The following is a 19350-nucleotide window of genomic DNA, read 5'->3' as shown; positions in this document are numbered from 1 at the left end:
AAATTGCCCAGAAAGATTTATTTTCATTGCTTCCTCTGGGAGCAGTTCAGGGAAATGCCACAGGAGGCACCCTGCACAGCCAGGGCAAGAGGATTTCTGAGTGGGGCCCACTGAGGCCTGTCTCTCTGGACCCTGAGCGTCCTGCTGTGCTGGCTCTTCGTGTGATGACACTACTGCCCTCTTTATGTGGCTCATGGACACAGCTCTTCTTCATATCCCTTAAAGTGGTGCATATTCTGAAGGCCCTTTCTCTACTATGCCATGACCTTGCTCTAGTCCAGCCATGGGCAAGCTACGGCCCACGGGCCGGATCCGGGCCGTTTGAAATGAATAAAACTAAAAAAAAAAAAAAAAAAAAAGACCGTACCCTTTTATAATGATGTTTACTTTGAATTTATATTAGTTCACACAAACACTCCATCCATACTTTTGTTCCGGCCCTCCGGTCCAGTTTAAGAACCCATTGTGGCCCTCGAGTCAAAAAGTTTGCCCACCCCTGCGTCAGTGAATGTTCCTAAGGCCATTTCAACATCTGAATTTTTAAATTTATTAAACATGCAAAATTAAAAAAAATAACACACATCCACATACATATACACATTTTGCTATATGACTTCCGAGGTTTAAATTTTGAAAAATAATTAAACTTCAAAAAACAAAGAAAGATATATTTTACTACTGACAAAGTCAAGTCCTGGGCATTTGCTAAAAGGTCAACACTAGAATCAGGAAAATAAGATGTGGGATTTGAGAAGATTATTTTGAATGCCCATGTCACCTACAAGGCCCAACAATAAAGGGTTCATTAAATAAATTATGATCCATCCACTTTGGTGGACAAGTGCAAAAAAATATAATGTGACTTAAATGCACATAGCAATAAGGAATAAATTTAATAAGATATAAAAATATGTACGCAGTAGCCTGGCTGGTGTGACTGTGGTTGAGCATCAACCCATGCACCAAGAGGCTGCTATTCGATGCCCGGTCAGAGCATATGCCCAGGTTGTGGGCTGTTTCCCCAATACGAGGCATGCAGGAGGCAGCTGATCAATGAGTTTCTTTTTCTCGCCCTCTCCCTTCCTCTCTCTCTAAAAAAATCAATGAAAACATATATTACGTACACACAGTATTAATATAATAGAAAATGTTAAGTATCTGAAAACTGAATTAAAAAATGTTAAGTATCTAGAAACTCTGAATAAAGACCAAGAGCAAAATGTTCCATGCAGGCCCTAACTGGTTTGGCGCAATGGATAGAGCGTCGGCCTGCAGACTGAAAGGTCCCAGGTTCGATTCCGGTCAAGGGCATGTACCTTGGTTGCGGGCACATCCCCAGTAGGAGGTGTGCAGGAGGCAGCTGATCAATGTTTCTCTCTCATTGATGTTTCTAACTCTCTATTTCTCTCCCTTCCTCTCTGTAAAAAAATCAATAAAAATATTTTTTTTAAAAATGTTCCATGCAGATTTTCTAATTTCCATGTTAAGGCTAGTGAGCCTGGAACTAGTAGATATGTTCTTCCCCTTTTATGCTCATTTGCCACTTTTTAAATATGTGGCCTGTTGTGCTAATATGTTAAGGAACAGGAAATTTAAACTCTAAACTTTATGGAAATAGGGAAGAAAACATTTTTCAATGCTTCCTTCCAAACCCTGCAGATGATCTAGAAACTCCAATCTTACCTCAAGCCCATGCCTCAAGACTCTCAGAGATGACCGGGGTCCCCGACCACAGGCCACATACAGCTGTGGAGTGTCTTCATTTGCCAAATCAGCTATCTGCATGGAAAAAGAAAGTCTACTTGTGCTAAGTATTCACACTGATCCCTGATTATTCTCAGTGAGAAAATCACTTTTTAGTTTATAAAGCTTATATATTAGCCACTGGCCTTGGGGACATGAAAGAAAAAGCCTGAATGTTCCAAAAAGCACACCAGTTGGAAAACGGGTTTTACCAATCAACAAAAAGGCTGTACTAGTTAAGTTAGCAAAGGATTTTTTTACTTAGTGATAGAAGCGCTATATAGCCTCCAACTAAAATTTAGCATTTGCTTCCAAATAAAAATACAAACTATAATCTTATCAGTATCTGTGACTTTCTCATCAGTAGGTCACATTTATTCATTTAACATTAAGATTTATAGATACCTCCAATTATTTCCTTCATCACTACTTTGAAATTGCATTTAATGTCTATTGTTAGACTGTATTTGATCACAGATGCCTGTCTACAGGTGCACCTAAGATGCACTGACCAAGTAATAGGCAGCTCTGCACCTGGTTGTTCGACACCAACTGGGGAAGCCATATTCTCGTATTGGCATCCCAGACATCTAGCTGCTCGTTTCCAGTACAATTATTTGTTGATCAATATATGAAAAGAGGTCAGTCATTTGTATTTTTGTTTTGTCAAATTGGACAGTTAAATGAAGACTCTTGACTGTCTGTAAGGCAATGCACCATTTTAACATGGATGAGCATGTGAGTTGAGTGTATATGGCTTTCACACTGACCTCTAGTAAAAAATAGTTAACCTATTTTAAAGTCACCACCTTATTTAAAGGCGTAATTTAAAAAAGCACATATATTACTCTTTCACAACTTAAAAAATATTTTGCTATCTTGGCTCTATGCTAGTACTATGTGAACTTACGAAGTTATTCAGAGAGCGGATCTAGATGCCTCACCAGGCTAAAGACATTGATGGCACACAAAAATGCTTATAGCCCCCTATAGATACCCAAATTTCCTGTTAATTTTATTCTTGATCTACAAACTATTTACACAATTACTTCCTCACATTTCAACAAAAGGAGAAAAATCAAATTAGAAAATGCTTATTTTCTATTGCCCCGAGAGGACTGACTCTTTATCAAAGAAAAAACAAAAGCAGTTAATTTCAGAATGATCAATTTTACCAGGAAGAGTGCCTGAATGCTGACTTGCTCCCCAGCATCCAGTGAACAAACCTCTCTCCCACTAGAAAGATGATCAATTAGACAGGGCAAGGGATCCCTTATAGTCACTCAAACCCCAACCATGCAGGACACAGAAGCCTGGGAAAATTCCTGCTCAACCAAACACCAGTAGTAGGGGATGCAATCCACATCCTGGGCCAACTCAGGTTCCTCCCTTAGGATGCGATTAAAAAGTTTTTGTTGCCCGGCCCGTGTGACTCAGTGATTGAGTGTTGATCCATGCACCGAGTGGTTACAGTTCAATTCCTGGTTAGGGCCCATGCCCAGGTTGTGGGCTGTCCCCAGTAGGGGGCTGCCTTGATGTTTCTCTCTCTCGAGACCTCCTCTCTCTCTAAAATACAATAAAAAAAATTTTTTTTAAACTTCCTGTTACTAGGGCCTGGTCTGATAGCTCAAGTTGATTAGTGCATCATCCTGATATACCAAAGTTATGGATTCGATCTCCAGTCAGGGCATATACAAGAATCCACCAATGAATGCATAAATAAGTGGAACAACAAATTGATATTTCTCTAATAAAATAAATTTTAAAAATTTTTTAAAAAATTCTTGTTACTAACTGACCCCAATGTGTCTGGAATATTTTAAGGAGGGAATGAATGTTAAAAATTAGATAAAGATAGGTATTTCATAAACTGTTGTGATAAAAGATCAATTTCAGAATACTTGAAAGTATATGAGCGCGTTTACATTAAAAAGAAAAATATAATACACACATTTGTTTGTTTTATGTATGTGTGCAAGCTTATAGACACAGAGACAAATGCCTGGAAGCAATCATAAGTTGTCAATAGCAACAGCCTCCATGGAGGGATTTTTGGTTTTTTTAAAGATTGGGGAGACTTTTACTTTTAGCCTTTTGTATGGTTTGAATTTTTATACTGAATCTGAGTTTTATAATTAAACAAACAGAAAGCCCAAGAATTTATATAATGGGTTTTAGTCCCTGAACTTCTACTTAAGCTGCCATATCTATATAACTCTGATGATTCCACAGATATGCTGACAAACCCAGTGTTTGACTAGCCCTTAATTTAATTGGAGTTAAAACTTTAAACTCGTTCAGATTCAAAACCAATTGGCTGCCACTGCTCATTGTGGAGGTGAATGGAAAGACCCATACCTGGCAAAACAAAATGGGAGAGAGGCTGTCCAGCTCATCGACCAGCACAAGGTTTTTGAGAGGTCTTGGCTGAAAGAAGAACGTGTCTCCTTCTTCCAGAGGCATGGCAGACGAAAACTCAGGTTCTTCATCATCATCTCCAAGATGTGCAATTTGATATAAGTAACTAGGGAGAAGCAAAGAAAACTTTAGTTAAAACATTTTCTGTCTGAAGATAATGTTTGACATCAACATTAATGTTCATAAAAGCACTTTATAAATATCTAATCCAAATTATAACATGAACTTTTGAGTCAACATCTATAGTTTGAAATCTCTGCTTATCTGAGTGAAGTTTTTTCTCTCTCTCTTTTTTCTTTAAAGAATAGAAAAGGGATGAAAAAATTAAGTCTATTGAATTCAAATCGGTATAATGAAAGCATTGGGCTTCCTCAGAGTGCCTAGGTTTGAATCCCAGCTCTGCCCTTAACAACAGCCATATAACCTCAGGCTTAGTACTTCATTTCTCAGTGCCTCAATTGCCTCATTTATATAAATTAAATAATAGTGCCTTCCTAAAGAATTCCGAGTACTTACAACAGTGCATGGCACCTAGCAAACATCATGTTGGTCAAATAAGATGAAATATGGATACAGGATATCCAAAGAAAATCTATAACCATTCCAATTTAATAAAAAAAAAAAAACCCAGGCAATTTAATAGAAAACCAGGCCAAATCTATTGAAAACAAGAATTGGTGACCTTGCAGAAGTATGCAGATATTATTGTATTGTTCACTAAGCAAAATATAAACGTATCCAAAGATAGTAAACAACAAAATCTGTCCTCTGGCTAATAATGCTTATTAGTGAACTGATTCAAAGACAAACCACACACAAAAACAAAAGCAATTTGAGAATAATCTATAACAATTTGCCATCATAAATTGAGTATGCAATGAGCATTAGGGAAGCAGCTCAATGAAAACAAAACAACAAACTACTGGTCATATTTATTCTCTTAAGTAATATATCGAACCTTTAATACAGAGCACTTTGAACACTATCCATTACAGCTTTTTAGAAGCAGAATGACTAAATCAGTGTCTGAACTACATAAGATACTCAATAAACCTCAGCATTTAACGTTTGGTAAACAGCAGATTTTATGCTAAACCATGAAAAAGCAAATAAGGTTATTATCCTTGAACAATTTACAAAAAGCATAGAGAAAATAGAACACAAAAATTAATATGAACTCCTTATTCAGGCAAGATGCCCAGATGCAGATGATAAAGACCACCTGTCAGAGATATCTTCAGTCTCTAGTAACTAAAGAATGCGAGTTTATCTTCATCACAGGAAAGGTTGCTTTGGCTGAATACAGTAAAACAATTTGAGACTACACTATGCTTAAGGCAGAAACTTTGGAACCAGACTGCCTGGGTTTGAGTTAGATTTAGTTCTGTGATTAAATTTCTTAAAATCTCTGTAACGCAGTTCCCTAAACTATAAATGTGATGGGTAATGGCACTATCTTAATGGGAATGCTATGCATTAATATTTGTAAAGTGCTTAAAACAGCTTGGAACGTATCAGCAAATGCTAAATTAGTGTTTGATTAATAAATAGGTTGTTGTACGGATTAAATGTGCTAACACCACAACATGTTTCTAATGTCCCAAATCACCACTCTTCAGTCTTCCAAATTTCAGCTGCAAAAGCAATGAATTTCTCATAAGATCAAATTCATCTCATTCTGACAGCATCCCACCTGTATACTGTCGTCTTCCTTCCTACTCTCTGCCCTAAGAACTCTACCCTGTGGAAGGTTGCCCGAGCCACAGGATATACAGAGGAATTCATGGCCCAGGGGTAACTTTCAACCCAGAAGAGAGAGGACGTGCTATTCTTAACCAGTTAACTGCCACGATATTTTGATTAAAAAAGGTCCGCCGCTTGCCTCTATAGATGCTTATGGCGTACAAATGGTTAACCTTCAGACAGGCCATCTAAGAGGCACTCTGCTTACTTGCTGCTCCTAGAAGTGAGTTCCCACTGCCCACAGCAGGAACCTCAATAATACATCCCCATGCTGGCTTTCCTTTTTCTTCTCTTTAGATTTGTACAAAGTGTTTATGGAACATCCTTTTAATACTAAGTATTTCAATAACTATTAATTCCAGCAAAAAGCTCAGGAGATCCCGTCTAAAGCTATGCAGCCACCCACAGGTACAGATCAAAGCCACTGAAGTAGGGGAAAATAAGAGAAAGAATGTAAAAGGGAAAGGAGGGCAAAACTTTTGTTCTGAAGAAACTAAACATTCTTGTGAAAAGCTCCCTGCCCTTGAGCCACATCTTCTCCCTCCTGCAATTGTTATAGTAACCAGGGTGAACCAGGGGAATAAAAGGATTACTCACTGGTTTCCGAATTCTGATGCTACAAAAAGGAAGCCTGTTTTAAGCACACACATGGCAGCAGCAACAGGCACAGTATCGAAATACTTGAGCCGTATCTCAGTAACCTGGAATGAAAAGAAAAAAAATTCTAGTGTAGGTAAGTGAAGCTAAGATAGGCCATGGAAGGGAGCCCAGTATTCTAAGACAGCTAAGCAGAGTAGCAAATACAATGTCTTTTCCCCCTCTAACCATGGTCTGCTTACCATATCTTCATCTGTCTCCAAAGTGATCTTGAAGATATCGCCCTGCTCTGTTTGGGCCAAAAAGAAGAACATCGATTTGGTCTTATGGGTGGCAGAGCAGACAAAAATCATTCCTCTTTCAGGGTCATCCAGGTCATTCTAGCAAAATTAAATATACAACCAACATCTTAGAAATGAGTACTTATACTGTATTTCAGCTGGAATACAAGCTACCCAAGGCCTAGAGCAGTGATGGCAAACCTATGACACGCGTGTCAGAGGTAACACGTGAACTCATTTTTTTGGTTGATTTTTCTTTGTTAAATGGCATTTAAATATATAAAATAAATATCAAAAATATAAATCTTTGTTTTACTATGGTTGCAAATATCAAAAAATTTCTATATGTGACATGGCACCAGGGTTAAGTTAGGGTTTTTCAAAATGCTGACATGCCGAGCTCAAAAGGTTCGCCACTGGCCTAGAGGCACCTGGAGCCTCTCTATATAACCTCTGACCCAGAGCAGCCAGCTAACCATGGTAATAAAACACATCTAAAATTCTTGTTTGCTATAAATACATAACAAAGCCTGGGTACAATAGCCATAATTCCATTCTATAGTCTAATTAGCTGAGTACAGCAAAAACCATCTCCAGCCCTAGCTGGTATTCTCAGTGGTTAGAGCGTGGGCCAAGGGTGAGTACCTGGGTTGTAAGCCAATCCCGTCCCTGGTCAGGGTGTGTGTGGAAGGCAACCAATTGATGTGTCTCTCTCACATCCATGTTTCTCTCTTCTCCCCTCCCCCCGACCTTCCATGCTTAAAAATCAATGGGAAAAAATATCCTCACTCCCCCAGTTAGGATTTTTAAAAAAACTACCTCCAAAGAAAAATGTCACAAAAGAGACACAAACTTTAAAAAATCATCATTTCAGCTATGGATAAATAAATTTCTTCCACATCTACACCACTACTATCCAAACTATTCATAATCAGCCCTGTTCCACATCAACCCTTGATTCCTAAGAGGCATTCCCTTGGCTATGATTTTTGAATTTTTTTGTTTCCAATATTCTGTATTTCTCTCATTAAATAAGCTCTTCAAGGGCAAAACATGCTTTATACTTCTTTGTAGCCCCAAAGCCAAGTACAGTGCCCTGCAGTAGGATGTTCAATAAATGTCTCATCAACCAAACTAAATTACTTTCTACCCCTTACCAAGAATTTAACTTCCTAAGTTTCTTCTCAGGTTTTCTAAAATTGATAGACTCTTACTCAGATACCATGTATTAGAGAAAGTAACTCCTAAAAGATTTAACTCCAGGATCTATAAGTTAATATCAAAAAAATAACTAATCCAAGGCTGAGAGGAGAGATTGAGGAAGATCAGATGATTCAAGATTAGTTTGTGTTGAAAATTACTGAAGCTTGGGTACACAGAAGTTAATTATATTCTACCTTTTTTTATATGCCTAATAATTTCCACAGTAAACCATTAAAATTAAGAGCAATAAAACACCTTTTTCAACCACCAAAGTAGTAGCTGATTAAGGAAAAAAAAACAACCCTGGGTGAGATGTTAAGGTAAAGGACATTTGCACAGTCTCAAAGTTCACCACCAGCTCCCACACCAATTATTATTAAAAGAAAAAGGCACCTTTATGATTAAGAGAGCAGAGACACACCAACGTAACAAAATGATTGATTTAGCATCACCAATAATGAGACAAACCAACATTGTGTGCCCCTAACATTAACATGACTTAGTGGGAAATATATAGCACTACCTACAGAATAATTCTACCAAAAATATTAATCTGGATATAATCATGGGGAAAAATTATGGGACAAACTACAAGAAAATTAGCCCAGCCTTCATAAAAACATCAGCATCCTAAAAGACCAAAAACAAACAAAAATGAGAGGAAAATATTCTAAACTAAAGGAGACTTAAAGTCTGTAGATTATAAGGGAATTTTGGAGAACAATGAGAGAAACTGAACTTTACATAAAATAATCCTATCCTATCTAATAAAAGAGAAACATGGTAATTAGCGTACAACCGCTACCCTTCCCATTGGCTAATCAGGGAGATATGCAAATTAACTGCCAGCCAAGATGGAAGCTAACATGAGGCTTGCTTGCTTCAGTGATGGAGGACTCCAATGTTTCCCGCCTGCCGCTACAACTCTAAGCAACTATGTTACAAATATAGAAGCTAAACAAAACCCCAGAAACCTGCTTTAGTTGCTGGGCTTCAACCAGCAGGATCGCAACATTGTTTCAAATATAGAAGGTAAACAAAGGCCAGAAACCTGCTTTCAGCAGCGGAGGCCTAAGAGCTGGAGCCAAGCCTCAGAGCTAAAGCTGGCCCAGAATTTTTAAAAAAAGGGGAAAAAAAGGAGCGGTTGGGAGCTTCAGTCACCCACCAGCCTGAAAACAGCCCTCAGACCCTCACCCAGACTGGCCAGGCACCCCAGTGGGGACCCCCACCCTGAAGGGTGTGTGACCAGCTGCAAACAGCCATCATCCCCTCACCCAGGCTGGCCAGGCACCCCAGTGGGGACCCCCACCCTGATCCAGGACACCCTTCAGGGCAAACCAGCCGGCCCCCACCCGTGCACCAGGCCTCTATATAGTAAAAAGGTAATATGCCTCCCAGCGCCGGGATCAGCATGATAGGGGGCAGCGCCCAAACGCCCTGATCACCCTGCGGCTCTGTGTGTGACAGGGAGCGGGGCCACAACCTCCCTATCCGCCCTGCTCTATTCATGACAGGGGAAGGCGCCCCAACCCCCTGATCAGCCCTGCTCTGTGCCTGATAGGGGGGAGCTCCCCAAACCCCTGATTGCCCTGCGGCTCTGTGTGTGACAGGCTGCGGTGCCCCAACCCCCTGATCGGCCCTGCTCTGTGTGTGACAGGGTGCGGCGCCCCAACCGCCCCCCCCCCACCACGGGCCCTGCTCTGTGTGTGACGGGGTAGAGCCAAGGGTGGGAATGGCTGGCGGGGTGGGGGGATCAAACAGGGAAAAAGGAGACATATGTAAAATTTTAGACAAAAAAAAAAAAGTCCTCATTCTTAAGAGCCACATCTTAGATTCTTATAGTGAAGTAGCATGGTGCCTGCAACTTATCTTCAAACTAGGGGCCCGGTGCACGAAATTCGTGCACTGGGTGTGTGTGTGGGGGGGGGAGTGTCCCTCAGCCCAGCCTGCCCCCTCTCACATACTGGGAGCCCTCAGGCATTGACCCCCATCACCCTCCAATCGCAGGATCGGCCCCTTGCCCAGGCCTGACGCCTCTGGCCTAGGCGTCCGGCCCGGGCAGCGGGGACCCGCAGCTGCAGCGGCCCCACGATCGTGGGCTTCGCTTTAGGCCCAGGCAAGGGACCCCTAGCTCCTGGGACTGCCAGCTTCTACCGTGCCCAGCTCCCATCGCTGGCTCCACCCCTACTTCCTGCTATCACTGGCCAGGGCGGAAAAGGCGCCTGATTCTCTGATCATGGCTGGGGGGCAGGGCAAATGCGGCCCCAGGGCCGCCTTTGCCCTGCCCCCCAGCTCTTAGCTCCCCCCCTGGGTTTCCAATCACTGTCAGTGGCAGGGGGCTTCTTCCTGCTTTCCCTTTCGCCTCCCTGCATTGTGCCTACATATGCAAATTAACCGCCATCTTGTTGGCTGTTAACTGCCAATCTTAGTTGGCAGTTAATTTGCATATAGCCCTGATTAGCCAATGAAAAGGGTAGCTCGTACGCCAATTACCATTTTTCTCTTTTATTAGTGTTGATGATTTAGCGTCAAAAAGTTTGAATGCATGCACATACACTTATACACACACACAAACATAAAAAAGGGGAACTGCAGCAAAATATTAACTGGTAAAGTGATAGGCATACTGAAATACACTATCCTAGTCTTAGTTTTCTGTATGTTGGAATAGGGGGAAAAGATAAACAGAATGAGAGACAATTTATCTCCAACAAATATGCCTGGCTTCTTCAAACTAGAAACAAATTTCAAATTGATCATGTTCATAGGTTCTTCTAAAATGGAAATTTTTGTTTTTAATTCCCTTCCTCAGAGATTTTGTTTTTTTTACGAACATATTTTACCAGCTTTATTAAAAATAACATTTACAAATTAAATAAAACTTGGTAACAGATAGACTAAGAGACTACACTATAATTACAAAAATTAAGTTCATTTCACAAACACAAGTATCTCTTCTCTTATGGCAAACAAAACCTTACCCGTCTCCTGGGAATTGGACAGCGGATATCCGGCTGGTCACCAAAGTTCTTATAGGTGATATAGTTTTCAGAGCAGATCAGCACTCCACTTGGACCATCTGACCCTCCTGGAACTGTCAGAGAAAATAAAACTTAGCAATGATCTGACATAACCATGAATTTAGCTTTCAATTCCTTCTCTCCTTTAGCACAACCTGAAGGTACAGTGTACTGAAAGCTGAGAAACATTCCAAGTTTTTCCCTGAAAGTTATGCTACACAAAAATGGAGCCCAGCTTGGGTGACTCAACCTGTTCAGATATCTGATAATACATCTAATTTTTTTTTTTTTGGTGTCTGTAGCCAAATTTATCCCTGAGGCCCAGCAGAGGGGACCAGGGCCCATGTGCTACAGTGTTTCTATGGCAGCCTTCTGGACCAATGCCTGCCATGGGGGGCAGGCACCGAATTTGACACGGCTGCTACATCTAAATTTTTAACTCCAAGCCCAGAACTGAGTTCTCAGCTTCAGATCTATAATCCAACCATGGATTTTGCACTGGCACCTTCAAAATACAATGTGTTCACAAACTCAAGTTCTTTCCCAAACCTATTCTACCTCCTGGGTTCTGTACTTTTGAAAATACTACCAACAAAAAGGCCAAACCAGAAACCTGGTTGCCACTCTTCAACTCTCTCTCCTCGTACAATCCTACTGATTAGAATCTCTCCTAGCACCTCTCATGCTACCAAACTCTAGTGAAACAGCTTCCTGATCAATTTCCTGGCCTACAGTCTCAATATCCTTCATTCCATTAGCCAAAACGTAAGCAAGTACGAATACCTCGTTTTATTGCATTTTGCAGATACTGCGTTTAAATCAACATCAAGGCAAGACTCTCTCCACGAGCAAAAAGACTACAATTTGCTGAAGGCTCAGATGATGGCTAACACTTTGTAGCAATAAATTTTTGAACAATAAAGTATTTTTAATTGAGGTGCATACACTGTTTAGACATACCACTGCACACTTAATAAACAGTATAAACAAAACTTTTATTTTTTTTAATATATTTTATTGACTTTTTACAGAGAGGAAGGGAGAGGGATAGAGAGTTAAAAACATCGATGAGAGAGAAACATCGATCAGCTGCTTCCTGCACACCTCCTACTGGGATGTGCCCGCAACCACGGTACATGCCCTTGACTGGAATCGACCCTGGTACCTTTCAGTCGCAGGCCGATGCTCTATCCACTAAGCCAAACTGGTCAGGGCTAAACAAAACTTTTAAATGCACTTGAAAACGAATTCATGCTACTCATATTATTGCACATTTGCTTTATTGTGGTGGCCTGGGACTGTACCTGTGCTATCTCTAAGGTATGCCTGTAATCTCCAAGTTATTATTCCCCTGCTTAGAATCCTTTTGGTGTAGCTACCACCACACCAAAAATAGACAAGGTACTCAGGTTTACTATAAATAAGTTAGCTTCCTGCCCTAACCGGTTTGGCTCAGTGGATAGAGCATTGGCCCGTGGACTCAAGGGTGCCTGGTTCAATTCCGGTCAAGGGCATGTACCTTGGTTGCGGGTAAATACCCAGTAGGTGGTGTGCAGGAGGCAGCTGATCGATGTTTCTCTCTCAGTGATGTTTCTAGCTCTCTATCCCTCTCCCTTCCTCTCTGTAAAAAATCAATAAAATATATATAAAAAAAATAAGTTAGCTTCCAGACCCTATTAAGTAAACCCTCCCAAGTTTGGGCATAAAATGGACCAAGCAAAATGGTACAGAGCAGCTCTGAGAGAAAAATACCTGTAATAAGGAAGTTGCCATGTTCCTCCAAAGGTTCACTGTATTTTCGGACCACATGGTTTAAACCAAGGTCTAACTCATAGAAAGTAAGCGTCTGCTGGGTGTTAGCTGCTGCTTCCCCTGTTGGATCATTGTCTGCTTCCTACAGTGGAGTACAATAGCACAAAGACTAATCAGTACCATAAAATCAAACTCTTAAAGGACATCAGGATTCTTCCATTTTACAAACAAGGAAGCAACAGTCCATAGATGCTAAGTGGTTTGCCATCACACTACTAGGTAATGGTAAAGCTGGGACAAGAACACAGGTCTCCTAATTCTGGAACCAAGGTTCTCTCATCTAGAGGATACTGCCTTCCGCCTTTCACTATCTCTCTGTGGAAAAAATACCCCCAAAACAGTTTTATCTCATTTCTCAGGCAGTTTTTCTCAATAAATACCCTGTTTCCAAAGGGAGATTATTCAAATCAGAGCTAAGTACTATTATAATCAGGTAAGCTCTGAAACATTCCGAATTTCAGTAAGGCACTTGGAACATGGAAAAGATTTGTTAGCAGCATGGATAGAAGATTCAAACAATGAAGAAAAAACAACCTTAGGAAAGCTCTGAGGTGACTGGAGGTTAAAAAAAAAAAAGACACAGACAGACACACATACACACACACACACACACACACACACACACACACACACACACACTCCCCATTACCTCATAATCCATTTCCAGACAAGCAAACATTGGATTTTCAAATCCCACATCTACTCCGACCACATGATATACTAAAGTGTTCGCCTTGTGGGCCTCCAGGGGAGACGAGATGGTAAGCCGGGCTGCAGCATCTCTGTTTAAGATATACACCAATTTCTGTTTCTCAATGGCACCTGTAGTGGAAGAAGACACAACACACAAGATTTCCAGGTAATGAATAGAGGGGCTTAAAGAGCAGATTGGTTCTCATCAGAATTTTTTTAAAAATCTTTAACAGCCAGCCCAAAATCTACAAGTATACTAACTTAGGATTTGCTTTCTATCATTAAAATAGAGAACAGCATTAATTTACCCATCTTCTTCCTAATAGGGATCATAATATCCCATTAATTCTTCAAAAATTTTTAGTGTGCCCTAGATTTAACAATATTGGGAAACTAAACAATAATTCATAAAATTGCCACCTTTCTTCTTCCAGTTAGATCTAATGATTTTATGACTGGTCAGAGAGGGCTGCCCTCTAGAGGCCTGATCAGATACACAGAATTGTCTTCAAGAGATTTGTCAGAGAAGAGACATGAATGTGAATCATCACTTCAGGCTGATGAAAGCAACCATATTCATTGCCTAAGAACATAAAATCATTTCATTGTAATCTTTTTGTTACAGATCAAGCAAGAAATATAAAAGCAGGAAGTTCCAACTAGACCAGAAGTAGATAAGGTATGGTAAGACTTTCTCCATGTTTTAAAAGGAAAAGCAACTTTAAACCATGGAGTTAATCCACATATGATCCAAACTTTACCCAGTTTTGATTTATTAGCACACTGCCAAGATTATAGCATTGTTATCCTAAACTGAGCAACTATAATTGTCAGAGGTGCATTCAACAGAGCAAGTCACTCACTAATCATAACAGCTCGCCCTTTGGGATCCACAGCTAAGAACTGGCCAGGAACAATACGGCGGCATCCACTCTTGCCAAAGGTCTCTTGGTGAATTTTCTCAAACATATTCTTAGATGGCTGGTATTCCAGGATAACAATCCGACCCGAATCACTGCCAACCACAATGTAGTCTTTGGTGCCACCTGTCAGCCTAAAGGCCATGAGTGACCGAATAACACCAAATACTTCCACAGTTAGTAGGGTGTGTACTTTGCCAGTGTTGGGATCCGGGCGAAGCAGCTCCAAAATCTTCCCACGAGAAACAACAATTTCCTGTTGTTTGGTTCCTAGATTGCCAAAAAATAAAGATCATGAAAAATCAGAACTACTCTAAAAAGTAACCTGGATGAGTCAAAATGCCACTTAACACAGATATAATTAAATGGGTTGGGGGCTCAGTATTTGAAATTAATTTATTCCATTTAAACTGATATAACAAAAATGGTATCAAATGTTTTTTTTAAGTGGTTACACAAGTTACTTCTTAGAAATTTTATTTTTCTAACATTTGCCATCAATCTGCATAACTGAGCACTATCCATAAATGGTATTAATGTATGCTTAGCATCATAAGATTAAAAATTTCCAAAGTCTCTTTCTAGTCCCTCTTTAAGGCTATTGTTCTAAGAAATCATATTACTATTTTGTGCAGTATGATGTAGTGTCTCAAAGAACTTTTAAAACTCTCATCAAAAATATATTGTTTTTTTCTAAACTCATCTAAAAAAGTTCACTTGCTTTCATAACTGCTATTAATACCTCCAAATGCATAATAGTCAACATAATTCCACCTGGATGAGTTGTCATCACCTTTAATCTAAATGTTTAAAATAACTAAGTTCTTCTTTGCCCAAACTCTCTCTTTAGTCTCAACTAACCTGCTTTAATATTACTATGATTTTCTCTGCCACCGAGGTTGGAAACTCATATCCTTTACTTTCTTTCTATCCCCACTGTCAGGTCTTCACTATCTTAATGGCTTCCTATCCTATATCCGACTCTTACCCATCCCAATCCATTCTCATTGCTCAATGCCACCACTTATCAGGAGCCACATTACTTGCCAAAGGTCATTTGGGTATCAGATAAAATAAAGTACTCCAAAGTGCTTGGAAGCTATAAAGCATTTTAGGAATTAATGTTCTCTAATGATTACAAATTTCCAAATCTAAAAAATATAAAGCATAAAACTAGCAATATTAAAAATACTATATTCATACAGAGGCAGAGCTGCCTCAAACAGATTGTCAAACTGCAGCAGGAAGGCCGGGGAGGGTTGGGGGGCAGGAGGGAGGGGGGTAAGAGATCAAGCGACGGACTTGTATGCATGCATATAAGCATAACCAATGGACATAAGACACTGGGAGATAGGGGAGACTAGGGGACTGTCAAGGGCGGGGGGGGGGGGGGGGGGAAGGACACATATGTAATACCCTTTGTAATACTTTAAGCAATAAAATAAATAAATAAATAAAAAATACTATATTCAGAAAGATAGTAAATGGACAACTTACCAGAGAAGTTGCCATGAATGGCAAAGCTGATACCAGTGGCTCGCTGCAACGTCAAGTTGTACAGGAACATGGTGACAACACCACTGAGTAACCCACCACTCCACAATCCACGCGTTGATTACACCAAGTCAAAGCAAGCTAAGAGCACACAAAAACAGAAAAACATCAACTGGGAAATTGTTTATTTCTATACAAGAAGTTGTGGCTGAATGCAGCAGAAAGAGGACAGTAAGGACTATGGGGGACAATATATTCACAATTAAAGTGCCTTCTATTCACCAGACACTATATATTCTTTGCCTCTAATCTTACTAGAAACCTATAAAGTACTTAATATTAAAACTCATTTTGTAAGTGAGGAAATTAAGACTAAGAAATTCAATCATATATCCAAGGTCACATTACAAGAGGTAAAAATGTTGGAAGCTAGGATCTGGACCATTAATGCAACATCGTGTATTTGCTCTTTGTCACAGAAACCAGGTCTACTTTTACTTGTAGTTGAACAGGGTATGTGTTCACAAGGTTCAGAACACAAAAGCACAGCAAAAAGCCCTCCACTCTCCCATTCCCTAGCCATCCAGCTCACTCTCTGGGGAAAGCAATGAAGTTATAGCTATCCTGTCCTTCCAAATATTTTGTGTATGAAGCAAAAATGTACCGTATTTTATCTCATTTTTTAAAAGTAAAGGTTGAGTACTATATATTGTACACTCACATTATACCGCAATTTATCTATGTTGGAGATAACTAAAAAGGGCTTTCTCGTTTTTATTTTACACTTGCAGAGTATTTCACTGAATGGGTATATTAGAATTCATTTAGCCAATACCCTGCTGATAAACATTTAGGTTGTTCCCAATCTCTTGCTATTATGATCATGGCTGTAAAGAAAGTCACTCATATGTAGGTCACTTATATGTGCATGAATATATCTCTACCATTAATTCAAAGAAGTGAAATTGCTGGATTGAAGGATTCATACAACTGAAAATTGGATAACTAGTGGCCAATTAACTTTCAAAAAAACTCATCAATTAAATTCCCAAAAATGTATGAGTCCTTATTTCACTATAACCAGACCTCTGTGATCATCTAACATACAAAAATTAGTAACTTACTTAGGGTAGTTCTCACTTGCATCTCTTATATAGCTCTATGCCTTAGGAGTGATTAGAATTTAAAATCACTAAATCTAAAACAAAACCAAATTCCTTCCACTTCAGAAGGCCTCCCTAAAGGAGTACAATGAAGGGAGTTTTTATCACCATACTAGAGGCCTGGTACACAAAATTCATGCATGGGTAGGGTCCCCAGGCCTGGCCGGCAATCAGGCCAATGGGGCCTTCCTGGCTGCCGGCTGGGACCTTCCTTCATTCCGCGCTGCTCCCTGGTAATCAGCACACATCATAGTGAGCGGTCGAACTCCCGAGGGGACACTTTGCATATTAGCCTTTTATACATATAGCTACAGGCCTGGTGCATGGATTTGTGCAAGGGTGGAGCCTGGCGGGGGGGGGGGGTGGGGGGGGCTCAGGTGGTTCGCCAGCCCGCCCCACCTCCTGGTCGAACTCCCAGTCAAGGGGACAATTTGCATATTAGCCTTTTATTATATAGGACTAGAGGCCCAGTGCACGGATTTGTGCACCAGTGGGGTCCCTCTGCCTGGCCTGTGCCCTCTTGCAGGCGGACATTCCCCGAGAGGTCCTGGACTGTGAGAGGGTACAGGCCAGGCTGAGGGATGCCCTTCTCCCCCCCCCCCCCCCCCCCCCCGCACAAATTTTATGCACTGGGCCTCTAGTCATTGATGTTTCTCTATGCAATTAATCAAAAAAATATTTTTTTAAAAGTAGCGATCGTAAGTCTTAAAAACACTCAAGTATCTGTTCACACTGGCATCTTCCCCTAGTCATAAAACTTCATTGAAACAATTTCAATGTTGCTGGTACCAACAACAAATTTCATAATGAGTTATCGTTAACCTGATCCATGCTATAAGATTAGCCATATTAAAGGTAAAAAATTGATTTTGTGCAGAACCAGTTTGGCTCAGTGGATAGAGCCTCGGCCTGCAGACCGGGGGGGTCCCGGGTTCAATTCTGGACAAGGGCATGTACCTTTGTTGCGGGCACATCCCCCGTGGGGGCCGTGCAAGAGGCAGCTGATCGATTTCTCTCATTGATGTTTCTAATTCTCTATCCCTCTCCCTTCTTCTCTGTAAAAAATCAATAAAATACATTTTTTTAAAAAAACTGATTTTGTGTTGTTGTTTTAACTGGCGGAGGAAACCACGGGCCACTTTTGATCCCCCCCGAAGCTCGGTCCAGGCTGCTTTTCATTTATAGATAAAGAACCCGCCTACTCTCAAGTTCCTTTGTAACTGACCCCATCCGTTCCAGTCCTTGGGATTCGCCTTCCCCCAAACCTACGCCTTCCCCTGGGGGGTGGAGAAAGGTGCATTTCGGAGGAAGATCAGCCTACAACTGCAATAACCACGCACCAGGAGCCATCCCGGGCGAAAACCCGGGAAATGTTGTGACTTCCCGCACCTCTCCTGTCTGATTACTAGAAAAACAGCCTGCAATTAATCGCTCACTCCATCCCTTCTCACGTGCCGAACGAACGCCGCCGCTCTTCAACGCTGCCGTCTTCCAGGTCGACACCACTGCCCATTTTGCAAATGATCAAAACTGAGGATCAGGGGAGGAAACACGCTGACCAAGTGCCCAAATGCAATTCAAAACAGGGTCTTCGCTCCGAAGACTGTTTCCGTTATTGACTCTTTTCAGCACGTTAGGGTGTTTTTTCCCCCCACCTTCGCGCACAAGTGCTGTTTACTGTCTCCGGGAGGAGACCTCCCTCCCGCCCTCCCTCACAGCTCCCCCAAACCCGAAGAGCACCAGGGCCTAACAGCTAGGCAATCCCTACGGGCTTATTTTTAGCCAGGTCTCTTGCCCACCTTGTAGACAGAAACAGGGAACAATTCCTGGCAGCCGTTTTCACGTCCCAAGCGTTCCTGTCGACCTCTCGTTTCTTGCCCGAATCCCCTGACCTCGGCTGCCGCACCGAAAACCGGCGCACACTGCTATATGGCCGCTCAACGCCTCTGTGGGCCGGGGGGAGACGGGGGGGCTGCTTCTTTACCCTGCAGCCGGGAAGATGGTGTAGATATCCAACGGATGCAGAGTTCCTTCAAGGCCTAAGCCACCGCCAACGCCGACACGCCGGCAGCCGCCATTAGCTCTCAAGATGAGGACCTTCGGGTTAGCGCGCGGTGGAAAAAGGCCCCCTGGCGCCTGAAGGATGTATATATATATTTTTTAATGCCTCGGTCTTGCAGCCACCCCGTATTGAAAATTACTTCAACATACCTTATGGCTGTCGCTTTTTCCAGAAGACTAGAACATGAAAAGACTTTTGAAA

General features: G+C 41.2%; 1 protein-coding gene and 2 non-coding genes across 4 annotated transcripts in view; all 3 read right to left on the bottom strand.

The window, feature by feature from the left end:
- The window catches only part of SF3B3 (splicing factor 3b subunit 3), a 44486-nt gene extending 25268 nt beyond the window's left edge, over nt 1–19218 (bottom strand). The window contains exons 1-10 of one of the 2 annotated variants that reach the window (XM_059667489.1): nt 19072–19218; nt 15928–16065; nt 14374–14700; nt 13467–13639; nt 12758–12899; nt 10967–11079; nt 6744–6881; nt 6502–6605; nt 4102–4267; nt 1684–1779 (exon numbers count right to left, since the gene is read on the bottom strand). In XM_059667489.1, coding sequence (XP_059523472.1) covers nt 1684–1779; nt 4102–4267; nt 6502–6605; nt 6744–6881; nt 10967–11079; nt 12758–12899; nt 13467–13639; nt 14374–14700; nt 15928–15997 — 1329 coding nt within the window. In that variant the 5' untranslated portion in view covers nt 15998–16065; nt 19072–19218. Of the gene's footprint in view, nt 1–1683; nt 1780–4101; nt 4268–6501; nt 6606–6743; nt 6882–10966; nt 11080–12757; nt 12900–13466; nt 13640–14373; nt 14701–15927; nt 16066–18886 lie in introns of both variants that reach the window. The other variant, XM_059667488.1, reaches the window with a different exon arrangement.
- LOC132217678 (small nucleolar RNA SNORA5) lies at nt 11296–11428 on the bottom strand. Its single transcript, XR_009448955.1, has one exon. It is a non-coding gene; the product is annotated as a small nucleolar RNA SNORA5 (small nucleolar RNA).
- Nucleotides 13991–14070, bottom strand: LOC132217713 (small nucleolar RNA SNORD111). The gene has a single exon (XR_009448979.1). It is a non-coding gene; the product is annotated as a small nucleolar RNA SNORD111 (small nucleolar RNA).
- Nucleotides 19219–19350: the final 132 nt, after the last annotated feature.

Source organism: Myotis daubentonii, chromosome 15 (genome assembly GCF_963259705.1).
Source record: "Myotis daubentonii chromosome 15, mMyoDau2.1, whole genome shotgun sequence".
Lineage (NCBI taxonomy): Eukaryota > Metazoa > Chordata > Mammalia > Chiroptera > Vespertilionidae > Myotis > Myotis daubentonii.
Note: the sequence above shows the minus strand (reverse complement) of the source record. Positions and strands in the feature narration are given on the sequence as shown.